General features: G+C 40.6%; 2 protein-coding genes across 4 annotated transcripts in view; one reads left to right on the forward strand and one right to left on the reverse strand.

Moving 5' to 3' along the window:
* The window catches only part of ZC3H14 (zinc finger CCCH-type containing 14), a 65390-nt gene extending 46630 nt beyond the window's left edge, over window positions 1-18760 (forward strand). The window contains exons 9-16 of one of the 3 annotated variants that reach the window (XM_011974291.1): window positions 2799-2873; window positions 8034-8193; window positions 8935-9167; window positions 13398-13518; window positions 14534-14670; window positions 14956-15047; window positions 16098-16204; window positions 17017-18760. In XM_011974291.1, the coding sequence (XP_011829681.1) occupies window positions 2799-2873; window positions 8034-8193; window positions 8935-9167; window positions 13398-13518; window positions 14534-14670; window positions 14956-15047; window positions 16098-16204; window positions 17017-17023 (932 nt within the window). In that variant the 3' untranslated portion in view covers window positions 17024-18760. Of the gene's footprint in view, window positions 1-436; window positions 1170-2798; window positions 2874-8033; window positions 8194-8934; window positions 9168-13397; window positions 13519-14533; window positions 14671-14955; window positions 15048-16097; window positions 16205-17016 lie in introns of those variants that run through there. The other 2 variants (XM_011974292.1, XM_011974290.1) reach the window with 2 other exon arrangements.
* Window positions 18761-20098: 1338 nt separating this feature from the next.
* The window catches only part of EML5 (echinoderm microtubule associated protein like 5), a 196277-nt gene continuing 190983 nt past the window's right edge, over window positions 20099-25392 (reverse strand). The window contains exons 42-46 of the mRNA XM_011974323.1: window positions 23917-24079; window positions 23502-23605; window positions 21968-22121; window positions 21385-21485; window positions 20099-21092 (exon numbers count right to left, since the gene is read on the reverse strand). Coding sequence (XP_011829713.1) covers window positions 21056-21092; window positions 21385-21485; window positions 21968-22121; window positions 23502-23605; window positions 23917-24079 — 559 coding nt within the window. The 3' untranslated portion in view covers window positions 20099-21055. The remainder of the gene's footprint in view (window positions 21093-21384; window positions 21486-21967; window positions 22122-23501; window positions 23606-23916; window positions 24080-25392) is intronic.

Raw genomic sequence — 25392 nt, forward strand, 5'->3', positions numbered from 1 at the left:
GTCTAGTTTTAAGCCAAGGCTGAGTTCTTATTTCCCCATCCTTGAGTTTACATGATACTATATTAGTGAAGTTGAATTCCGTTATTACCACATGTATCTTGAAAGAAGTTTGTTTGGATCATGGGTCCAGGTACTTTCTCCGCCCTTTCCCTCCAAAGGATTTGTCAATCTCAATAATGTTATATACTAATTTCAAGGGGAAATACAACTTAAAATAAAATAAAACAATTCAGAAATCTGAAGCTTAAAAATGTTATGGTTTAGATGAAAAGGGAAAAGTACATTTAATTCATATCATATTTAGATGTAAAGCACTTAATGTTGTATTGCTTAACTTAGAGTGTAGCACTTCAGTGGTCTCATGTGAAGTAAATAATAGAAAATTCTTTGTGTGACACATGTCTGTTTTCAGCCAATCAGAAACCAGTATTATTTTGTATGTAATAATAGGGTTTATTGGAAGAGGAGCTATATAGATGGTAGGACTTAGAGGATGTAGGGCCCTACATGTTAGGGCTTCTTAGTTGTAGCGAAGAGCAATTGGTCTTGTACATTTAGCTTTTTCACATTTACTTTTGAGTTCTGGCTCTAGAAATGTACAACCCCATTTTTTGAATTATAGGTTTTAAGATGTTACTTGCTCTTAATACTTCTTAAGGTAACAGCCTTGATCACTACTTTTACTTTCGATGAAATAACTTAATGAGCTGTGAAGAAAAAATTATCAGAGTTTAAGGGAGAGAGAAAATTTTGTGAAAATGTCCTTGAGGCTTCTGTCTCCTTTATGAAAATGTCTTCAAAGTTTCCATCACCACCTCTACCAATTTTTCTTCCACCGGAACCAGTGGACTTAGGTTCCATAACAAGCTCCTCTTGTTCACTGAATGAGCTAGACAATATTTCCCACCTTTTAAGGAAAATATCAACTGATATCAATGAAATTAAAGGAATGAAAGCAGCTATTTTGACAGTGGAAGCAAATCTTTTTGATCTAAATGTTAGAGTGTCCCAGAATGAAGCAAAAATTTCATCTTTGGAGGTTAAAATGAATGAATATTCAACAACATCTGAATGCAACAGACAGTTTGAAGATCAAGAAGAAGATACTGAATTGCAGTCAAGAACTACTGATGTAAAAATAATCGGCTTCCTTAGAAACGTTGAGAAAGGTAAACTCTTAATATACAATATGTTCTAGGTACCCATCCTTTGATGTGTATCTTTGCACGTATGTTGACTGTAGCTGTGATGTGGAGGGAGCAAGTTACAGAGAACTTGAATTTTTCATAGACCTTTAATGACAAATTTGGATTCTGCGTGATTTAGTTTAGAAATCTAGAATTGATCAGAATTCCATCCTCTTTAATGGAGCTCTCTAAAACGATGTTTTGAAAAGGTAGATGAACCTAGAGCGGTGAAGCAAAACTTGCAATGTGGAAGTGTGGTCTTTTTTGTATCTGTGTGAAATTATTTTAAAATGTCGCATTCTTTCATCATGTACTGTTGATGTGAAGGAGACCTGTTGAGTGTTTGGATGGAAAGAGCAGTCTTCCTGTAACTTTTCACCTCAGTTTTCCAAGCTTCCCACAGGAATACAACTTGACCTAAGTGTCATCTTGGTTACAGTTCCTCAGGATGTGTGTGGTTTTGCGGTAATAATTCTGGAAGGAATTCACTTTTTTGGGATGCACCAATAAAATGTCATGTAACTTATGTTTTAAAGGAAACCAACTGATAAAATTTCAAATGGAGTATAGGTTTTAAAACTTAAAAACACCTTTTAATGAAATGTGGTGCCTGGTGGGAGATTGCCCACTTACATCTTGGCACTGAGTAAGCGAAGCCTATCCTTGTGAAGCCACCTGTAATGGATGTACCCCAAATTAGCATGTGGGCATCTTAGTAAGATTTCAGTATTTGCAACCCTATCAGTTACATCCCTTAGTACACTGTAGTGCAGTTCCTTATACATGAGCAAGTGAGTGCCTGCTGTCTGCTAAGCACTGTGGGGGCTACAGAAAAGTGTGACATTGTCCCATCCTCAAGGAGCTTCACATCAGATCGAAGATAGAAAAAATCAGTTATTTGTCCCTATTTTGTGCAGTCAGACTGCTGAGCATATTATTATTAGGAATTGTGAACCTAATAGGAATTAATGTTATGAGCCTATTTTAGAAGAAATAAGTAATTGAACATCTTTTCTTGTGGGAGAGCCAAAGAATTATTATCATGCTTTGCTGACATAGGGTGTGGATTGTAGAGCTGAGTGTCTTGGTTTCTTTGCATGCATCGAAGCCCATAGTTTGTCTTTTGGGAACTCCTATGTGTAGATAATTCTGGAGTGTTTTGTTTTGCTATTTCGATTATTATCTGCAAAGGTCATGGGTGAGTGAGTCGTGATGGGAAGAGCTGAGCTCAGGTGATGGAGGGAGGGGCTCGCCATGCTGATTGTGCAGTTGGCTGTGATGCGAGCTGCCGCGCCACCAGGTGCCTTTGCCTGGGTTTTCCGCCCTTTTGCCACCTTTACTTTCTCCACAGAATTCAAATTCAGGAAAACTGATGTCCTCACAGAGGGAGAACCTGGAGTGTCTTACACTGGCATTTTTGGTTTAACCCTGAGTACAGCCTTTTTTGTCTCATAGGATATGCCTTTGGTCTATAAATACTGTTAAATTGAATTGCTGAAGCTTTAAGTTACTTTTAAGACTTTAAGAACCCAGAAGGATTGATTTTTGGGAACCACATGCTGGTATTGTCTGTGTTGTAAGCTTAGTGAAGTTTTAAAATTTATATTCTAGGAACTCAACAGAGGCAATTATTATCCCGACTGCAAATCGACCCAGTAATGGCAGAAACTCTGCAGATGAGTCAAGGTTGGTAATGTTTCGAGTTGTACTGTAATCTAGCCGTTTCAGTTGCCATTTCCATTTCTTACACCCCATTTAACATATCTCGTATCTCTTAGATCCTGCCCTAAGATGTTATGTTTAGATCTGTGAAAATATTTTAGGGCCAGGAGATAAGATCTGCATTTTTTTCATGTTATATAGTGTTACAATGTTTTGCCTCATTGGAAAACTTTGTTCCTTTCACACCATTCCACGTGTGTCCATAGCACTGTTGGCTGTCACTCTCCTGCTGTCAGAAATGACCCGCGTTTCTGACTTACCCTCCCACTCTACCCAGCTTTTGTCATTGCCATGAGTGGCTTTTGCATCCTGTTTTTCACATGTTTAGCCTTATCCTCTTGTACTTCATTTTGGAGTCTTATCAGCAGGGCCACACCTGGAACTTACTGTTCTAGTGTTCTTAGAGCCACTCTAGTTTGCCTGTCTCCTTTTCCTCTCCCCACAGACACACATGCCAAGGGCTACTTCAGGACTGGAACTGACGCCTTCATTTTTATTATCTCTGTCCTCAGTGCCCAGCCCCTGCCAGATGCATGTTCAGTGTCTTAAGAATGACTGCAGGATAAACACAGGCAACCATGAGAGACCTGGAATCATCTCAGTCCTGTTTCCCCTAAGCCTGTCTTCTGTGTGAAGCTCTGGTCCCTTGACCCTCTCAGTTAGCGCCTTCCTGGAATTTCTTTCCCGTCAGTCAGGACTCCACAGTCAGTCACTCTGTTCCCTGACCCTCCCCCAGCTTTCCAGCTCAGAAAGTGTGCTTTTCCTCCCTAAGGCCAGCCTCCACCAGAGGCCACGTCCCACCAGGTTGGTGAGCACTGGCATGTCACCCACTCCTCCTCCAGCTTCATTCTCTGCCTCCTGTCTTCTCTCTGTAGAGGTGTTCAGACATTCTCTACCCATGATTTAGCTCTCATCTCCCAGGAGTGCATCCTGCTTTCTCCACAGGAGTGTTTGAAAAGGTTGGCGGCCGAGGTCTGTGTGTGGGATCCACTTCATAGCTCTTGTGCATGTTTTCTCTTCTGCTTCCTTCAGCTTTGCATTGTACACATGGTGCTCGTGGTTTGAAACAGCAAATAGTTCTGTGAGGCTTATGAATGGCTGCAGTGCTTAGCTCCTATCACATGTTTTATTCTAAGAACCCTTTGTTTCTGCACATTCTATTAATTTTTTTAAAAACATACTGGTTTTGTTTTGTGTATGCAATACTTTTTGTTATTTCTCTGCGGATCTGAAAGGTGGTTTTGACGTTTTTCACCTCCCTGCTTGGCCTTGTTTTCTCTAAGTGGTCTGTTTTGGCTGTCTTTTATGCTGGAGGTTTCCATCTGATGTCCGGGGATCCTAGGTGGTCTTACATTTCGAGTGGAGCACTCAGAAGCTCACTGGTATTCTGGGTTCATAAGTTGGGGCATGGGGCGCTTCGACTTTGTATTTGAAACTGGACCGTGTGGTGGAAAGTGGTTTGTCCTGCCTGTCTAGTTCATGGGCACCCTGATGTCACTGCCTTTAAGACTTTCCTCTCAGCCTGGTCAGCTTCTCCAAAACAAGGTTTTTCAAGTAATAACCTGGTAGAGTTCTGCGAGCTTAAGTGGGGAAAGAAGGCTGGGAGAGGCACTTCACCATTAATTATTATGTAATGTTTAATTCTCCCCACATCATTGTCAGTCCAGTACTTCTTTCATCATGGCTGGTATATCTAGGTCCAGGGACTCTGTTCTTACCCTCTGAAGAGTCTAAAGCTCCACTTTCTCCAAGGGAGAATGCTTGCAATGGGTAAAGGTTTATCAGGAAATCTAATTGCCTTTAACAATTTTTAACAGTGTACGTTCAGGGGATTTTGTCATAGCATCTTTCTGGCAGAGACCCTGATGCTTCATCCGTGGGCCTGTCCGAAGATTATCTACAGGAAAGCACATCGCCAGTCGTCCCAGGTGTCTTCAGTGTAGAGGTCGGGATTGGTGTGGCAAGGATCAAAACCAAGAAAACAGTGGCCAGGTGTGGTGGCTCATACCCGTAATCCCAGCACTTTGGGAAGCCAGGGCGGGTGGATCACTTCAGGTCAGGAGTTCCAGACCAGCCTGGCCAACATGGCGAAACCTGATCTCTGCTAAAAAATACAAAAATTAGCCAGGCGTGGTGGTGTACATCTGTTATCCCAGCTACTCAGGAGGCTGAGGCAGGAGCCTCGCTTGACCCCAGGAGGCGGAGGTTGCAGTGAGCTGAGTTCGCACCACTGCACTCCAGCCTGGGCGACAGAGCAAGACTGTCTCAAACAAAGAAAACAGATACATGGAATTAGAGTTGAAGAAGAACTAACTGCTTCTTAGAGGGACACATCTAACACACCTCTTTTTTGCCTGTCATTTCTCCCATTTCTTCCCAAGGTCCCTTTTACTGCCAGTTCCTGAGCCTTTGGAGAATCTTGTGGTCTGAATTGGATTGTTTCATTATTGCCTTAGAATTCAGCTTTTACACATCCCCTGAGTTCTTAATCATCTGTTTTCCACTTTGAAAATTTCTTTTTACAGTTATTTTCTTTGTGAGTTTATGCTTTAAAAATAAAAACAAAACCCTTTATTGACATTTTTGTGGGCTTTCAGGAAGGAACAAAAAGTAAATACATGGGGTCAGCCTGTGGTCTCTACTCAGAAGATACTACTTACTCCCCCGTCTGTCTGGTCTCCACGTGACCCAGGCTGCTGACTTGCAGCTTGCAGCGAGGTGTGCGGGAAGGATTGGTGCACGCTTTCCTCAACCCTGGAGCATGCTACACTTGGGTTCCTGTACTTTCTCCAAGCTTTGACCTTTTGGCTGCCAAGACTTCACTTACTCTTTTCATTCCTTTTCATTCTTACATATCAACTCCTCTCCTCCATTCCTCCTTAAAAGGTTAGCTTTGCTCTCTCCCGCCTTCAGCATAATTTTCATCTCTTCTGTGTTCACCCAGACTATGAACTGGTAGAACTCCTTGGTCTCAGAAAGTGCAGGGTGGTGGGAAGGAGTGAAGCAGCCCCTGGACCACTGTTGGGACCCACCTTTGATAGTTGGGAGACCTCGGTGAATCATTTAATAACTTGGAGCTGGAAACGGTCATCTGTAACATGGGAGGAAAATGACTTTGTAGGCTTTGAGTGAGGATTCAATGAGAGGCAGCCACCCTGAGTATGCTAAACACTTCTGTCACCTTCGGTTTTGACTCAGCGTCTTCTGTCCCCCCACCTACGGGTCAAATCTGAATTTTCTGCTTCCTCTTAAACATGGGAGAGTCCCAGAAAGACTTTAAATAAATCTAACATTGAAATGTATCTTTGGCCCTCTTAACTTTGCTCTTTTTCTTTTCCTAAGTTTCTCATGCCAGCTTTCTCTTCCACCTGTTTCGCTTTACCATTTGTACTACCCTTGCTGGGGAAGGCGGGCGTGCCCCTTCCCAGGACGGAGCGTGTCTTCTCTTCCTGTCAGGTGTGTGATTCCAGGACAGACAGTGGAGAATCTTTTCATTCAGAGCCTCACCCTCTCTCCCGGGCAACAACAGGTCAAGGACTCTGGTTCTTTCTTAACACTTTTTCTAAAAACCAATTTGATCAGGTCACTTCCTTCCTTAGGAACCTCTCTTGATTTCTTTTCTCTTTTTTTTTTAATTTTTTTTTTTGGTTTGAGATGGGGTCTCTGTCTGTCACTCATGCTGGAGTGCAGTGGCACAATCCTGCTCATCGCAGCCTTGACCTGGGCCCAAGTGCTTCTCCCACCGCAGCCTCCCAAGTAGCTGGGACTACGGGCATGTGCTGCCACGCTTGGCTAATTTTATTTATTTATTTATTTATTTTTCTGGTTGATGGGAGGTCTCACTATGTTGTCTAGGCTGGTCTCAAACTCCTGGGCTTATGGAATCCTCGTGCCTTGGCCTCCCAGAATGCTGGGATTACAGACATGAACCACCACACCAAGCCTCTTGATTTCTTGCTACTTCTAGACCAGAATCCAGAGTCACTGAGACGTAGAAGAACCGTTATTATAAATGTGTCACCTTTCCTTGCTATGCACTGTTGAGCCCACCACACACACCCTTCCAGCCATTCCACATTCTAACCTTTCTCAGATGCCTTCGACCTTGTGAAAGCCCCTTTCCTTCTACGTGCGTTTTCCTCTGCCTGAAGTGCTGTGTTTGTTTCTCCGAGTCTCTCTCCTCGTTTATTCCTGCTCGTTCCTTTACTGCTGACTTCAGATGTTCCTCCTTGCTAAGCTTTTCCTTGGTTCTTGGCTGGAGTGGGCTGCTCTGTATTCTCAGCACCTTGTTCACATCCCTTTTGGGTCATGCTATTCTGAAATTGTATATGTGTCTGTTTTTCTTCTTTTCCTTGTGTACCTAGCCCAGTTCTCTTAGTTGTTCAGTAAATACTCAGTGAATGAACATAAATGAATGTCCTGTGAATTTTGGTCTCTAGCCTTGAAAGAAGTGTATTAACTGTAGTCCGTTGATGGCGTATTGATAGGTCAGCCATATCCATTCTGGGTTGTAGGTCTTGACATATTGTATAAAATAGTAGATGATGTGAGCTTATGGTTATTTGCATTAAAGGCCAGTGTTTTTCTTGATACATATGTTTAAGTGCCCATTCACCTTTCAGTTCCCTTTTACAGTAGTCCTCGGTCTATCACCAATCGGAAATTGTACCACTTGAATTCTTCTTATCAGGACATGATTCTAAGTGGTACTGTGCGAAGTGAACAAACCAGATTTTCGAAACCAGTGGTTCAGCAGTCTGTGTATTCTAATTATAGGAGCATTAGGACTCAGATTCTCTAGGTTTTTAGAAAAGACTTTTGTACTTTAAGGGTATATTGTTAATATCTCATGAGATGCCTCACCTGAGAACCTCTCTCTGCTGTGGGTAGGGAGTGTTAATCAGAATCACTGGCGCTGTGCCCTAGGCGGAAAGGACTCCTGGAGTTCTCTGAAAACACGTTCGGAATGGAATTATAGCCCTGTTTTCCTGAGTGGAACCAGTTGTGATTTTCCTTTGAAATAATTTGAATATATAAAAGATTGACATTCTTCTCACATGTTTGATGTTGGGAATGTAAGGTATATTCAGAAGTAAACATTTGTGGCCAATTTTTTTGGCTCAGATTACTATGACATGGAATCCATGGTCCATGCAGACACAAGATCATTTATTCTGAAGAAGCCAAAGCTGTCTGAGGAAATAGTAGTGGCACCAAACCAAGAGTCGGGGATGAAGACTGCAGATTCCCTTCGGGTACTTTCAGGACACCTTATGCAGACACGGTAGATGGTTTCTTTTTCTTGTGTAGTTAACTTGTGTGATTAGATAGTAAAGGTTAACCATTCGTTTGCAGCTTCCCTCCTCCCCGCCCCAGCCCCTAGCATAGAGTGCTTTCATTGATTCAGTAGCTAGCCAAATTCAGTGTTCAAGAATTCCAGTTCATCTTTCTTGTTCAGAAATCCATTAACCTACAAATTACAACTCCAGTGTATGATTTAACTCTATTAAGATTCTTTTCTTTATGCAAATTCAGGAAATGCAAGTTTAAAAGCCAGCTGACCATAAGCAGGTCAACTCTAAAGAGAGTTGGCAGATCAGGTTTGGGTGATTTTTTTCCCTGAGAAAACTGGCTGTTTCTGTAAAAGAACCAACATACAGATAATAAATTAGCATAAATGCTGCTGGCCCTGTGTTCTGAGCATTGATGCTAATTTTTTGGTTTATTTCCATATTGACCCTGTGAAGATCAAATGGGTGATGGGGTCAGGCTTGAGGGGAGATTGTCCTTAGTGAAGTTAGTACAGGCTGGAGGGTCACTGGTGATGATGCCGCTGTGTCTGTTCATGGCCATCGTGTGTTAGCAGGGAACCCACCAGTGCTGCACCTGGAAGCCCTACCTAGTCTTTTTTATTGAACCAAACGCAAAGCCAAGGGAGTGATAGTTCTGCTGAAGAGCACTTTAGGGGGCTCAGCGTTTTGTGTTTGTTTCCCTAATTCTATGGTATTTTTTATCTGTCTGGCAGAGATCTTGTACAACCAGATAAACCTGCAAGTCCCAAGTTTATAGTGACGCTGGATGGTGTCCCCAGCCCCCCAGGATACATGTCAGATCAAGAGGAGGACATGTGCTTTGAAGGAGTGAAACCCGTAAACCAAACTGCAGCCTCAAACAAGGGACTCAGAGGTCTCCTCCACCCACAGCAGTTGCACTTGCTGAGCAGGCAGCTTGAGGACCCAAATGGTAGCTTTTCCAACGGTGTGTTGAGAGCTCAGATTTTCAGGGTGCTGTCATTGTGAAGGGAATCTTTGACTTGTTTCTCTGCCTTGAATGAATATTGGTTAAAGGCCTTGCTTTTATTTATATTCGGTAATGGCCTTTTTTCTTCTTTCAGACAAAACCACCAAGTACACTTCATACTCTTTTTCCTGTGTCTGTTTCATAGGTGGGCTGTCACTCCAGTGTGAAAACGGGGTTCAGCCATGGAACCTAAGAAACCTCTTCCTTATGCTGGCTAAAGGATGAACCACCATTCTTGATGCCTTCTTTACCTTTGTGTTTTCTTCAGAAACTGTACTGCCACTTTGCCCTTTTATCGGCAATAGTCTCTTGTAATTAACTTGAGAGAAAATTTTAGATTTGATTCTATTTCTACCTCAGTGAAATTTCTTTGAAAGGAGTTTCTCCCCTAATCTGTCAAGATACTTCTTGGAACTGTTTAAATTAATGTTGAAGAGTAATATTTAGCAGAACTCAGATGAACTCCCTTCAGATAGTGCCATGGTTTTCGGCAGGTGGCGGTTTCTTATCACCGTTTCTTTCACTGGGTATCAGTGGCAGCTGCAGCGCCACTGATCATTTCCATTCGTGATAGAGAATGGTAATTATGTTCCTCATATCTTCTAAAATTTTTAGAAGCACCTCTTCGTTGGCAGGAGGGATAATTACGGAATCGTAAAAGTGTACAGATTCAAAGGAAAAACAATAATGGATTTTGAAACATTTCCTTAAGCAGTCCTCTTGGAAGAGATATGAAAATGTATTGAATACCTTTTTGATCATTAAAAATAGAATAGAGGGAAATCATATGGTAGTGGAGCGATAGCACTGAGCTTTATTTTAACTGGTTGCGTTTCCTGCTGTGAATCAATGACGTAGTGTTGTGGTTTTGATTAGTGGAGGGAGTTGAAAATCTGACCCTATGAACAGGAAGAAAAACTTAAAAATAGTAAAAACTGCAGTAGGCAATACAGATTTCTTGACTCTGTATGTTTTGTCTAAAGAGAAGACTCCAGTGTTTTCACTACTCTTGATTTTCGATTTGGTAGCTTAATTGTTTGGTTGTTAGGATCTGGTTTCATTTAAATGTTGATGTCCATATGAGGCTTTACGGGGTATACATGTAGCAGCAGTGACACCATAAATATTATATTAGTAAAAATTCTTGCCGGTGCTCTGGCCACTGTGCTGACAGCCATGCTGAGTGGTGAGCCTCCTTTCCCATTGCTTTGACTTGGGACTCAGTGTTCCACTGCCGCTCAAGGATGAAGCTTTGTAAGATTCGCACAGCGGTGTGGCTGGAGAGACTGTTGCAGAGCAGTTATCAGCAGCCTCTGGCCTCTGCCCACTTCCCCTGTGAGCAGGGAGTGTGAAACTGCAGTTGCTTCTGGTTGGTTTTATGTTGGGTTGTTTCAAGGATACAGCCAACAGCAACATCTGTTTTAACCTGTTGCCTTTTCACTCACTGTCATATGGCAGCGCAGATTTTATAGCTTGCTTGCTTGCTTGTTTTTTTTGTTTGTTTTGTTTTGTTTTGTTTTTTTGAGATGGAGTCTCTCTCTGTCCTCCAGGCTGGAGTGCAATGGAGCGATCTCAGCTCACTGCAACCTCTGCCTTCCAGGTCGAAGCCATTCTCCTGCCTCAGTCGCCCAAGTAGCTGGGATTACAGGCATGCACCATCACGCCTGGCTAATTTTGTAGTTTAAGTAGAGATGGGGTTTTACCGTGTTAGTCAGGCTAATCTCCAACTCCTGACCTCAAGTGATCCACCAACCTCGGCCTCCCAAAGTTCTGGGATTACAGGCGTGAGCCACCGCGCCCAGCCTATAGGTTTCAATAAAAGGTGAATTTGCCTCTTAAAATTTGAACAGAAAATGTTTTAACAGTTTACAAAGTCATTGTCAGCCAGTGAAGACTAGGGGCATGACCTTCATATGACTTAAATGTTTCTATCAGAAAGATAAAGTTTCTTTGTGAGGTATTATTGTAATAATCACGTTTCTTTGTAAAGTATTATATTGTTCCTGAGTATCTAGCTACTTTAGTTTCCAGCTAGGCTTCTCTTGGGTATTCCCTTAATCTTTTATTTGGACTGGGTTCTTGTGTATATATTATAGTCTGCTGTGTGTAGTTTATTATAGGAAAAGGGCAAGACACATTTACTCTGCAGGGATGACACAAAAAACATGTAAAAGTTAGAGAAACTTCCAGTCATCTCAGATTTTCTTTGGAACGAAGATTATTCTGGTATCTTAGAACTAAAATGACTTTTACTGTTTTGTTTTCTTTTGAGACGGGGTCTCACTCCCATTGCCCAGGCTGGAGTGCACTGGTACAGTCACGGCTCACTGCAGCCTCCACCTCCCAGGCTCAAGTGATTCTCCCACCTCAGCTTCCTGAGTAGTTGGTTACTACAGGTGCACACCACTGTGCTTGGCTAAGTTTTTGTATTTTTAATAGAGACAGGGTTTCACCATGTTGCCCAGGCTGGTCTGAAACACCTGAGCTCAAGTGATCTGCCCGCCTTGGCCTTCCAAAGTGCTGGGGTTACAGGCATGAGCCACCACATCCTATTTAAAGCTTAAATAGGACTTTTACTATTTTTAAAGTAGCATAGAAAATTGTTTCTATCAGGCATAGTCATAATTGCTCTTTGATGCTGCTCCTGTCTGTGCTGCATGACTGCATTTGTGTGCCTTGTTCTCCTGTAGTGAAGACAGAACATGGGTCATTGGAACAGTAAGTACTCATAGAACTAGCTGCTGCTGCTATGATGACCGGTTGTCTGTCTTGCATTTTTTCCGTGTAGTCATCAGACTCTAAGGAAGACATTATTTTCTCTTTGTGTAGATGAGGAAACAGAATTCAGAGAAGTTAGCTAACATTTGCACAGAGTGTCTAGCTGAGCAACTAAGTGGCAGAGTCAGATTTTAACTGACCTCTGGCAAGAGAACTAGAGGAATATAGTTGAAGTGATACTTGCTTTCATGAACATGAGTGTGAACCGTAATACATAATATCCATGATGCTGTTTTGTGGGGGGTTTGTGGTGTCTCAGGCCAGAAATTAGCAGCGGATTATTGCCTGTAGCTGTAATTTTACTTATTCAGTGTTATTTGAATAAATTGCCAGCATTACAATTTCAATGAAGGCAGATTTTTGGCTTACTGAAACAGGATAAAAGTCTGGCAACAGGGGTCCCACTTTGCCCTGTCATAGTAATGGAAGCTGTGATTGGACGTGGCACAGGGAGTGGAGTGGATGGGTGTGTACTTGCTTTCTAGGTTGCTCCTCCCCATCTGTCCCTTACTGCATTTATCGTCTTCAGCCCAGTCAGTCTTGCTATGTTAGGGGAACTGCCCAGTCCCCGTAAGTGATGGCATTTGTGACCCCATTGCAGGCAAAAATGTCTTCCCCTTTTTAGACATTGCTGGCTGAGTGCGGTGGCTCATGCCTATAATCCCAGCACTTTGGGAGGCTGAGGTGTGTGGATCGCTGGAGTCCCGGGGTTCAAGACCAGCTTGGGCAACATAGAGAAACCCCATCTCTACAAAAAATACATAAAATTAGCCAGGCCTGGTGGCACGTGCTACTTGGTAGGGGCTGAGGTGGGAGGATCACTTGAGCCTGGGAGGCAGAGGTTGCAGTGAGCCGAGATTACGCCACTGGCACACCACTGCACTCCATCCTGGGTGACAGAGCAGGACCCTGTCTTTAAAAAAAAAAAAAAAAAGTAAAAATAGACATTGCTGAGTTTAGCACCTGGACTTTAGCTCAGCAAGTGGGAATCCTTTTGTATTTGGGCCACTCATCATCTTGCTGGCATGTGAGAATTCACATCTCCTTATCACCTTATGTGTTTTCAGTTTTTATTTAATTGTATTGGTTCCCCACTTGACGTCCTCCTCTATGTTTAATTCAGCTGTGAATTAGTATTGAGAATTAGAATTTTTGGTGAAAACTTTGGCTTTAGTTGCAGAGTCACCGTCCTCTTTCCTTTTCACAGTGAGAACTGTTGTCTGCTTCCTGGCAATCTTTTATAGGTTTCTGTGGCCAGTGTTAATCACATAATTTGGGCTCACTTATTTTATATGACTGTACATTTAACAGAAGATTCTAAGACTGGGGTTTGAGGGAAATACGTTAAAGGTGCTGTGTACTGAATTGATCATAACGAATGAAATACTTGTATTTCCTTTCCCTTTGTAGCTGAGATGAGTGAACTGAGTGTGGCACAGAAACCAGAAAAACTTTTGGAGCGCTGCAAGTACTGGCCTGCTTGTAAAAACGGGGATGAGTGTGCCTACCATCACCCCATCTCACCCTGCAAGTGAGTACCATCTCCCCTCTCACCCTGCAAGTGAGTACCATCCCCCCTCACCCTGCAAGTAAGTACCATCCCCCCCATCTCACCCTGCAAATGAGTACCATCCCCCATCTCACCCTACAAGTCACAGCCAGCTGATTTTGGCTTTCAGTTTAGTGTCTATATCTTGCACCTTATTTTGTTTTTCTTTTCTGTGGACAAGTCTTTAGTTTTATAACTAAATTGAGTGATAATTACCATGGCTCTCTCCGGAGCAGCGTATTTTTTGTTTATGGGTGTTTGTTGAGAGGCAGGGGTGGGGGGTGCTTTGTTTGTGCCTCAGACCTATGAGATACTGAAATACCTGGGGTTCCTTAAGAATTCTGTATGTTTAAGGAGACGGGTAAATGGTAACTGCCCCAGTTTGTATGCATTTTGGTCACACACACTATACACAGATTTTGAGGAGTTTAGGGAAAAGTTAGTTATGGGTAATGAAAATATTTTGGACTTGGGTTAAATTTTTCCTTACAAGCCGGCTGGCTCAATGTAATGAGCTTTGTGAGATGACTTTTAGAGGCTTTTTTTTTTTTTTTCCTGCGCCAGGGGTGGGTCCTATGGATGGAATCTTCATTTTTAACTCTTTTAAGGAAATGATGTGGGAATAATACGGCTGTACATATAAGTAGACTATGGGATGAGTCTTTTTATAGCACAAAGCCTTGCGTAGAGTGTTTATTGTATTAATGAATTCACTGCATAAAATATATACCTTATTAAGTGGTGTGATTTTTATCACAAAAGCCTGTCTTTCCTGGTGGCTTGGCTTGAGTTAAAAGCCTGTTTGTGTTATCCCAGGCTTTGGAATAAATGATTGTGTCCTATTCTGACATATGGTCTCATTTTAAAATATTCTTTTTGTTGCTGTTGTTTTTGCATTTCTCAAAACAAGTAGTGATGGGGAGTGTAAAGAGCCCTTATACAAAAAATAATGCATTGAGAAGATTAAATATGAAATATGCTTTTTTTTGTTTTGTAGAGCCTTCCCCAATTGTAAATTTGCTGAAAAATGTTTGTTTGTTCACCCAAATTGTAAATATGATGCAAAGTGTACTAAACCAGATTGTCCTTTCACTCATGTGAGTAGAAGAATTCCAGTACTGTCTCCAAAACCAGGTGAGTGACTTACTCTGCTACTACATTTGGGTAAAAAATATAAAATGGCATTTTGTGACTGTAAATGGAATTGAACTAACAAAAAGATGGTTTTAGAAATAATTTTGGCAGCATCAGTTAATCCAACTAGTCTTTAAAGAGCAAGTATTTTGACTAGTGAATATATAAACCTTACCATTCTAATTTAAAAATGGTTTTCACTCTCAAAAACAACCATCAGTAGACTGCATTAAAAGTGGACTTTCCAAACAGATTGGAGACCAGTCCTGGTTTTTATTTTGTTAGCAGTTGCACCGCCAGCACCACCTTCCAGCAGTCAGCTCTGCCGTTACTTCCCTGCTTGTAAGAAGATGGAGTGTCCCTTCTATCATCCAAAAGTAAGAACTTTTATTTTCCCAAAAATCAATTTAGTGATAATGTCTGTTTCGTCATTTACCTTCTTTTTTGTCAGAGTTACTACGTTGGTACAAAAGCAATTGCAATTTTTGCCAGTAAAATCTATTAAGTTATTCCTTCATTGTCATTGAACTTCCGTCTGGCCCCTTAGGCTAAGTGGTCTGAAACTATTTATTGTTAGTATCGTAAGCACTCAGTGGGGAGAAGCATATCTTTGCTAGTCACATTTTCCATTATTCCCTGCATTTAAATATATGGGTGGGTTTTGGCGGGGGTGGGGGAGCGGTTTGAACCTAATGCCAGAACTGAGATGATGAAATCCAGTAGGTACTGCTTAAAACCATCCAAACTTGTACTGATGGTTTTATCTGCGTGTTAAAGATTGATGATGGTTGATGAATCTCCAGATGTTTACTTGGTCAGAATGAATTATCTCCTTCTTGCCCTGGTAGCCTGAGGACCATATGAAAGGCCTTCACTTGCCCCATCTGTAACTGGGCATAGCTGAGGGTACTCAGTGAAGAGTGTAAGGGATAATTAGAAGTTTTTAGGGTATGCTAAACTACATTTGAAATTTTACTTGCTGTGATTCTTTGACTAGAATTTTTTGTCTCAAGGGTAAGTACATTTTTCAAGGCTTCACTAGTATTAAAATGGTCCTTATAGATGGAATCTCTTTCTCTGTTAATGGTTAGGGTGGGCTGGTTATTGTCTCTTAAGTTGTATGTTGACCAGGTGGGGTGGGTCAGGCCTGTTATCCTAGTACTTTGGGAGGTAGAGGCAGAAGTGGAAGGATCATTTGACCCCGGGAGTTTGAAACCAGACTAGGCAACATAGTGAGACCCCATCTCTTAAAAAAAATAAATAACCAGGCATAGTAGTACACAGCTACTTGGGAGGCTGAGGCAAAAGGTCATGCCACTGCACTCCAGCCTGGGTGACAGCGTAAGACCCTGTCTCAAATAATAAAATAATGTGTTTACTTATATTAGCCTTGTGGATGTTGTTGAAGCTCTGTTATTTCTATTCAGCACTGTAGGTTTAACACTCAGTGTACAAGACCGGACTGCACATTCTACCATCCCACCATTAATGTTCCACCACGACATGCCTTGAAATGGATTCGACCTCAAACCAGGTAAACATTCAAATTAGTTTTTCTAATGTCATTTCAAATTCTTTTTTCTAATTTGCAGTTTCTTAATTTATAAGCACACAAAATTGGAAACTAGACTGTTACTTTGAATTTTTTTCTTTGCTGTTTAATTTATACAAGGGTCCTTTGGCAAAATAATTTACTACATGGGCTAAATTTTATCTTATCCAGTGGTTACTTTTTTAACCTAGATTATCTTGCTCTGTTGCCCAGGCTGGAGTGCAGTCACACTGTCATAGCTCACTGCAGCCTCAAACCCCCGGGGTTCAATCGATCCTCCCACCTCAGCCTCCCACTTGTAGCTGAGACTACAAGCATGTGCCACGACACCTGGCTAATTTTTTAAATTTTAAGGAGAGAAGAGGTCTTGAACTTCTGAGCTGAAGCGATATCCTTCCACCGTGGCCTCCCAAAGTACCAGGATTACAGGCATGAGCCAGCCAGATTTTAACTTCTCATTACATACTATGCAAGCATATATAATGGCCAGCAAGAGTATATATACATGTACTGTACTTGAATTTCACATCCATTTTCTTTGACATTAGCAACTGGGAAATACTGAAAGGAAGTTTTAGAATATTTTAGTGCGGCCTAAAAATCTAATCACGTGTATGGTATTATCTTTTATCTACCTGACATAATTGAATTCTTGTAAAAAATCTGCCCTTTGTATTGTAATCCTATGACCAAATATTTATTGCCTGAAACTAGTCAGCTTTTTAAACTGAGATATATGGTATATATGGATACAAAGCAGATAATTAAAACAATTTTTGGTTCTGTTCACTCAGCGAATAGCACCCAGTCCTGCCTGGCAGAAGATCATGCAGTTTGGAAGTTTCCATGTACTGATGAAAGACACTCTACAGAACTTGTCAAATCTTTGAAACTTGGAATATATTGCTTTCATAATATGAAGTTTTATTGCCTATCTATCTGAAGTGTCTAATTTTTCAAGTTTGTAAGTTTATTAAGTGATTTTAACATTGGGTGTTTTTGTTTTGTTTTTACTATGAAAAGACAGCTTAAGGAAGAGCTAAATTCTGTTAAAATATTTGGGGCGTGTGTGCACTGCTGTTGTGAGGATCGGCATAGGAAATTGACATCATGGTTAGTAATGGTACTCAGCTTAGGGGGCTACACGGTTGCTGTGAGTGGAGAGATGCAGTGAGGCAGTTGTCATTCTTCTAAAAATTGAACTGCTTTCACTTTTCCCAAAGATTATATAATGTTCATAATCCACCACGAAAACAGCATTGGCCAAAGGTACTGAGGCTGCTTAAAATATTCAGTTCTGCTTTTTAATTTTTAAATGAATTTAGTTTGAAACGGATTATACAGGCCTCTCAGGCTGAGTGCTACTTTGGTAAAGTTCCCAGTTTTCTTGCCTTCTGTGACAGGATGAATGAGGTGGGTATGGACGGTGGAGACAGCTGGAATGGCAGGTGCAGAAAATAGGAACAGTTCTATACAGTGCTCTCATTTACTGATAACGTAATGCCTTCTAAATAAATATTTTGGGAAACTACATTATCACAAAATTATACAAATTTTTTTACAAGTATTTACATACGGTATCCGAAAACAGACTTTAAAGTCACAAGATTATAAATGTACATATGTATTCTCACATTCTGAAAAATAACATTCTCAGAAATAGCTCCACAGAAAATATACTTAGTTACTACTGAAGATAATTTTTGAAATGTAAAAATTAGATTTAAATAGTATATTTTAAATGACAGAACTATGATTACAGAGATCAGATAGGTAAACTGCAAGATAGGATGAAACTTTTGGCCTACTGTATTACTTACAGAGCTTTTTGTGTGTGTGGTTTTTAAAACTGTTAAGGCAAGAAGTGTCAAATGCTTTAGAGTTAAATAACAGATCACTGATTTCAAAGACTTGGTGTATAGTGTTAAAAATTAAAGCTTAAAAGGTGATTAGAAAAGTGGATTAATGCAAAAGGGGTAATAAAGACTGCAACATTCTCAGGACCAAATTAACTGCTAAAAAAAAAAAAGTGCATTGACTTGCTTAGTCATATACCCAAATGATAAACACCTACGTGCGCAAAGGCTCATGTTTAAGACTGTCAAGCAGGCAGTCTACTGTTGTGTTGCCATTGCTTTTCCATTGGGAGAAGAAAGAATTAACCAGTCATTAAACCATTTGGTAAGTTGCACTTTGCTGCACTGATCCCACAGGAAAGGCTTGAAACACGAGAAGCAGCAAGGACAGAGCACACAAGCGCATAAGGCTGTTGTCTTCGGCTTGGGTGAAATGACAGTTCCTCTTCATTCTAAAAGTTTAATCCATTGAATTTAAGGCATTTATTCATTCCAGCATTGAGATGCTTTGCATCTCTGCAGAAGAAATTTATTTTAAATTGTTTAAATTTCTGGAAATACTTTCAGCTATCATTTATAAATGGTAAATAGTTTCGTTCTCAGTTTCACTATAAAGAACAAATGGGGAACAAGGGCTTCATTTAGTTCAGCCATTTTACAAGGAAATAAAATACTAAAATCTCATTGTTTTTTGCTACTTAATAGACACTGCCCAGACACACATTTAAGAGTGTAATCTTTCAGTTGCTATGGCTTACAAACAAGCTAAGGTTGACCATAAAACATTTGTTGGATGACTTGGTCTAAAATGATCACCACAAAAAGACGGAAATGAGCACGGTTGGCGACTGGAAGCGAGGGGTACCAGAGTGCACGGTGTGCTTTGGCATGCATTTTATACATAAAACGGAACAAAAGGTGCCAGAAGTCCCAGGTTACACAATCAGGAGCTTAGATACTGCACACAAAAATAATTTGCTGGGTTAAAAAAGGTAGACATAGGGCAGATTCTATATGGCCTAACATGTTTCTTCACCGTCCCCTCGTTGCTGGCTGATACAGCGAGGTGGTCAGGGGATGACTACTTAGTCAATGTGACCTTTAGTCGTGAAACTGACAGCAGCAGTGATTAAGGCTGACTTAATCAGGTTGGCCACTTTGAAGGACAGAAATGCAGTGGAAACAGTTTTATTCTATGTAGTTTACATGCTTAAGGTTACAGAGTTTCTACCTGCACTGTAATGGAAATATAATTCCTCTGTAGCCAAAAGCTGGCAAACTTGACCCAGAGGGAAAATTTAAAACTGCAACAGGCTCAGATGTAGAGGAGTATTTTTCTTTTTATGGGCAGGTTGTTCAGGGATTTTTTTTTCCCCCTTTAATTTATTGACTGACTGTAAATACATGAGTAGAAACTTAATGGTCATGTATTTCAAATTTTGGCTTAATTTAGGAGAATCCATTGATGAACGAGTACCAACTTACGTTTCAAGCTTCTTAGCCCCATTATCAGTCCTTCAGCCACAGCTGTTCAGAGCTTTAAAACTACCAGGTTCAATCACTGGTTATGCTTTCTGTGATGTAATTTAGTCATTTCTATTTTTAGTATTAACCAAGTAGTAGACACAGAAAATAGGTATTAATAATCTTCATATATCCTGTCAGACCAAATGGGATTCCAGGAACCTAAAGCAATCTATTATGCTGTAAAGATAATTAACACATTAAAAACTCATAGGGTCAATACAGATCTTAAACCTCACACTTAGAAAAATATATTTTTAAATAGCAGTCTACATAATTTTCCATCTTCAGGAAACTACAGATAGGCTAGACAGCAAATTCCTGAACTCTGAGTACTGATCTTTGGCAGCATTTAAAGTGAAAAGAAATAAGGATCTAAGAATTCAGCCCTAATCCTCTAAAAAAGGAATTCTAACTGACAAGTTTTTACAAATGGAGTTGGGTTCATTCATTTTGGAAATAAGCCTATGGAGTGGCACACATCTAGCTAAACAAATTTTCCCAATAGAAAAAAAGCTATAAAAATTTTATTCCAAGAGTGATTAATTGTATAATGTTGTATATGTGAATTTAACACTGTTTACATGTTAAACAAATGTGTGTATATTAGACTACATTAAATATGCAATACTCTCTTCCAGTTAAATACTGTTGCTCCCTAAAACCCTTAAACTGTACACCATTGGGAATGATTGTTCATCGTACTACTTTTCCATTAGTGAGGCTACAGTTACGTTTTAAATGTTCGATTACAGAGATGGCGTCTGAACATAAACTGATGGCTTGAAAATGAAAATGGAAATGTAGCAGCCATATACTGCTAACTTTAGATCTGTTCCTGAATTCAAAACTACCAGGAGAAAAGTGTCCTTTATAAAAAAGGACTTTATTAATGCCTAAAAAACATCATATTCTCCAGGAAAGCTTGTGTCTGTTTCCTTAGGGAAAATGTTTGCCTTTTAAAAACTGTGATCCTTTAGGGTGATCATTACTTTCCCTTTCCTTATGGAAATGCAAGAATAAAATATTTCATTAAACAATGAACCTTGAAAATAAAATATAAACACTAAGAAACCATTTTGCTAAAAAGATGATGAAAATTATCCAAATTGGGTTTTTGAGTTTTTCTGTAAAGAGTGCTCCACCCTAAATTTTCCCAGCAGGTCTGCCGAAATCGCACACTTCCCAATACAGGGGGACTTGGCCTTGACCATCAAGTATTCGATCCTTCCTTGAAATGGCATTATCTGGCAGTGTATGGATTATGGATTATACCCAGTGTATATAGCAAATATTTTGAACAGATCAGTCTTTCACTATTTTGATGATTCTGGGCATTTCTCCCTGTTACAGTCTTAGGTTAGCACCACTTGACCATGCAGGGTTGGGTTTTGGTTTTTCTTCTCTGTAATTCTGGTCTCAGGGTTAATTTGTGTAGTCATCTCAGCATCTCTCAGTGAGGCGTATGTACACATCTCCAGACAAGTAAGCTGCAATCAGAGAAGAAAATTGCAGGGAGTTAATTACGTTTTTAGATTTTCATAACAGTTTAATATTTTACATTTGAGCTTTCAAGTTACACATGTGTAATATTTTTCCTCATTAACTCCTTTTATTCTGTATTTGCATTTAAGGATGAGATTCTGAAGAGCCATCTGGTTATACTACCTTCTGCAAATGTTGACTAGCTGGTTTCATAAACCAAAGCTGTAGGAGTTGTTATATTGTCTCTTAACTAGTAACATAGTCTGCTCTTCTTCATGGGCTGAGAAAGTTACTAACCTGCAGTCATCACCTCCAGCACTAACAACATGTCGATCACCACTGGTAAATCGAATATTTGTCACGTGGGGCGAATGACCCAAGAACCTTTTGTGTTTTGCCTAAAAAACAATGACAGAGCTTAGGGCGTTTGGTGCACACTTACATCAAAGGATCTTATTAGGAACTGTAATCTCTATTACAAGAGCTGTGGAGAGAGTAGGGAGTTACCACTGCAGCCAGTGATTAGAATGCATTTTCAGCGTGAGTAATGGATCTGCAAAACCCGGCTGTGTGGGCAGTCAGAAGTCTCCAGGTACTCTTCACAATTTTTCTCTAAGGAAAAGCATTTGAAATTCGATAACTGATGATAGGTTTCGTGAAAAGCTAATTACTGCTTTTGTAGGATAGTTCCAAAGACGGTATTACTCGAGGGAGAGGATTTGTTTCTAATAGCTTTTATTTCAGAGTAAACAGATTTAGAAAGTTTGAGGAAAAATTTAGAAACTAGGACAAAACATTTTAAATACACGAGAAAAAGTGCTGATGATACGACATCAAAATTAGGAGTAAACTGATAATAGTAAACAAAACACAAACTTACAAATTTTTCTGGACATGGGAAGTCAAATAACTTAACCATGCCAAAGTCATCTCCTGTTACAAGACTGATTCCTGAATGAGATACACAGGCACAGTTGACATCAGCTTTCTCAGCATGTCTGGACCAGATTCCCAAAACCTCATCTCCTAGAATACTATAGGGAAGGAACAAAAGAAAACTCATAGCAAGTGCGGGCAGGTTGACTATATTCAAAAAGTTTCTTGGCAATTAACATACAGGAAGTAAATCATGGTAAGGCAAGTTGTTTGGAGACCTGAATTTCATCAGGATATCAACTCCTGCCTTTTAAAAATGTAATTTTATAATTTGAAGGGTTTCTAGATTAATCCTTTTAAGATTAAAGTAGTACTTTATGAAAACTGATAGAACTATTTTTATTTTTTTTCTTTTTTCTTTTTTTTGAGACGGAATTTCGCTCTTGTTACCCAGGCTGGAGTGCAATGGCACGATCTCAGCTCACTGCAACCTCTGCCTCCCGGGTTCAAGCAATTCTCCTGCCTCAGCCTCCCGAGTAGCTGGGATTACAGACATGCGCCACCATGCCTGGCTTATTTTGTATTTTTAGTAGAGACAGGGTTTCTCCATGTTGGTCAGGCTAGTCTCGAACTCCCGACCTCAGGTGATCAGCCCCCTCAGCCTCCCAAAGTGCTGAGATTACAGGCGTAAGCCACTGCACCTGGCCAAAAACTGAGAGCACTATTTTTCAAATTAAAAGTGCTACTTGGCTGGGTCCGGCAGCACATACCTGTAATCCCAACATTTTGGGAAGCTGAGGCAGGAGGACTGCTTGAGGCCAAGAGTTTGAGACCAGCCTGGGCATTTTGTAGAGATCCCTATCTCTACAATAGAGATCTCTATTTTGTAGAGATCCCTATCTCTACAAAAATAAAAGTGACTTATGACATAGGAATTTTTAAAAAGATTTCAGAGATGAGGTCCCGCTATGTTGCCCAGGCTGGTCTCAAACTCCTAGGCTCAAGTGATCCTCCCACCTCGGCCTGCTGCATCAGAGATTACAGGCATGAGCCACTATATGCCTGGCTGATAGAGGAATTTGATGGCCTTTTTCATTGACCAAAAAAATGGATAGTCATGGTTACCTGTCATACAGCCAGAAAATTTGAACAAATTTGGAAGCTTTGACTTCTAATAGATTCAAGATAGCATTCCTTTAGAGAGAGAACTAATAACAGTTGCTTAACAGCACCCAATACCGTTTTGCCAGTCATTAAATTTAATGTTAAGAAAAATATCAGGGTATCTTTAAAGTTAAAACTTTGATTTCCTTAAAAAAAAAAATTGATAAATCATGGAAACTGATAAAACATGGAAATACATTCAATAAAAAGGGGTCCCAACATGAACATACCATTTCAAAATATGGTAACAAAAACTTGAAACGCAATTACTATTCCTTAGTGGAATTGCTCTAACAGCTCAGAAATAGGATTTTCCAATTTTTCTAACTGGCCTTCAAAGTCAGTCCTTGCCTTGTGAATATATAAGTATTTACCTAGTCCATGTAGCCCAAGTAATTCTGTCAATAGCGGCATGATCCATAAGATGTTTTCCTGAAGGCACTTCGTAGACATGCCGTTTATAGCAGCCACTGGAGACCTTTCACCAGATTCAAATGGGACAAGAATTCCATTAGGTGAGAGACAAAATCCACAGGGGGTTTACAGAATACTAGCATATTGCTACTTGATTTACATGTCAACATTATTAACTATGCAAAAGATCACTACATAAACTTAGAGGAGAAAAGCACTGATAAGTGGGGAAGGAAAGGGGAGCTGTAGGTCGGAAGATACAAAGGTAGGAGTTGAGAAGCTGGAGCTCCAGAGCTGAGGAGCTTCAAATACATTCACTAACACGAAATGTAAAAGCAGAACTTGCCACCTGGGTATACAGTATTGGTACTGTACCTGGAGATATCTGCTGTCTGCAGAGAAGTCCATTTGAATGACAAAGCTTGGAATGTCTTTGCAGTAGCTGATTCTGTTAAGAGTGGGGCCCAATGTCAGGTCATAAAAATCCACTGAGTTCTCACTAGAACCCACTGCCAGATACCGGGAATCCGGACTAAATCTGAATCAAAACAAAACATGTAAAAAGTATTAGACCACATGAAGTATTATATTTAAGATCAGTGACTTTTCCTTTCTAGTTCTTAAAAGTAATGTGTGATATGGCCTCAAATAGATTTACCTGACAGATACAACTGATTATGTATACTGAGATTGTCTGGGTTACATGAAATAAGGAAGCTTTATATTTTACTTCAATTTCAAATATTTCTGCAATTGTCATCTCCCAATTCCTTTAAAAACATCTCATGGTTTAAAAAACCTCTTTTAGGCCGGGCCCGGTGGCTCACGCCTGTAATCCCAGAACTTTGGGAGGCGGAGGCAGGCAGATAACCTGAGGTCGGGCGTTTGAGACCAGCCTGACAAACATGGAGAAACCCTGTCTCTACTAAAAATACAAAATTAGCCAGGTGTGGTGGTGCATGCCTGTAATCCCAGCTACTCGGGAGGCTGAGGCAGGAGAATCGCTTGACCGGGGAGGCAGAGGTTTCAGTGAGCCGAGATTGCGCCATTGCACTCCAGCATGGGCAACAAGAGCGAAACTCTGCCTCAAAAAAAAAAAAAAGAAAAATTTAAATTTTTAAAATAGAGGCGGGGTCTATGTTGCCCAGCTGGTCCCACACTCTTGGCCTCAAGCAATCCTTCCCCCTTGGCCTCCCAAAGTACAGGGATTACAGGTGTGAGCTACCACACCCAGCCAAAACATCAGCTTTTAAAAGCCATTGGCATTACATAATAAGCTAACAATTCATTAAGATAGTTTTCTTCCATCTGGAAAAAAACGTTGTCTTAATATTAAGCAAAGAACACAGCTCAGCTTAACTAACCTCCAGTTATTAAGGTGAAGGGACACAACTTGAAGCTTGGAAGAATTTCTTTTTTTTTGAGACGGAGTCTCACTCTTCTCCCCCAGGCTGGAGTGTGATGGCGCAATCTCTGCCTTCCAGGTTCAAGCGATTCTCCTGTCTCGGCGCCCCAGTAGCTGGGATTACAGGCGCCTGCCACCACGCCTGGCTAATTTTTGTATTTTTAGTTGAGACAGGGTTTCACCATGTCGGCCAGGCTGGTGGTCTCAAGCTCTTGGACTCAGGCAATCTGCCTGCCTCGGCCTCCCAAAGTGCTGGGATTACAGGCGTGAGCCACCACGCCCGACCTGAAGAACTTATTTAAAAGACAAAGTGATGTGCTATTTGCCTAGCAATCCCTGGAGTCATGTGAGACAATTCAGTCTCTTGAAATAGCCCATGAGTCTTATTGAGGTACCACAGGGACATGTAAAAGCTAAGGGAAGCCACTGTTACTGTTTTATATATT

This window comes from Mandrillus leucophaeus, unplaced genomic scaffold (genome assembly GCF_000951045.1).
Source record: "Mandrillus leucophaeus isolate KB7577 unplaced genomic scaffold, Mleu.le_1.0 Scaffold144, whole genome shotgun sequence".
Classification (NCBI taxonomy): domain Eukaryota; kingdom Metazoa; phylum Chordata; class Mammalia; order Primates; family Cercopithecidae; genus Mandrillus; species Mandrillus leucophaeus.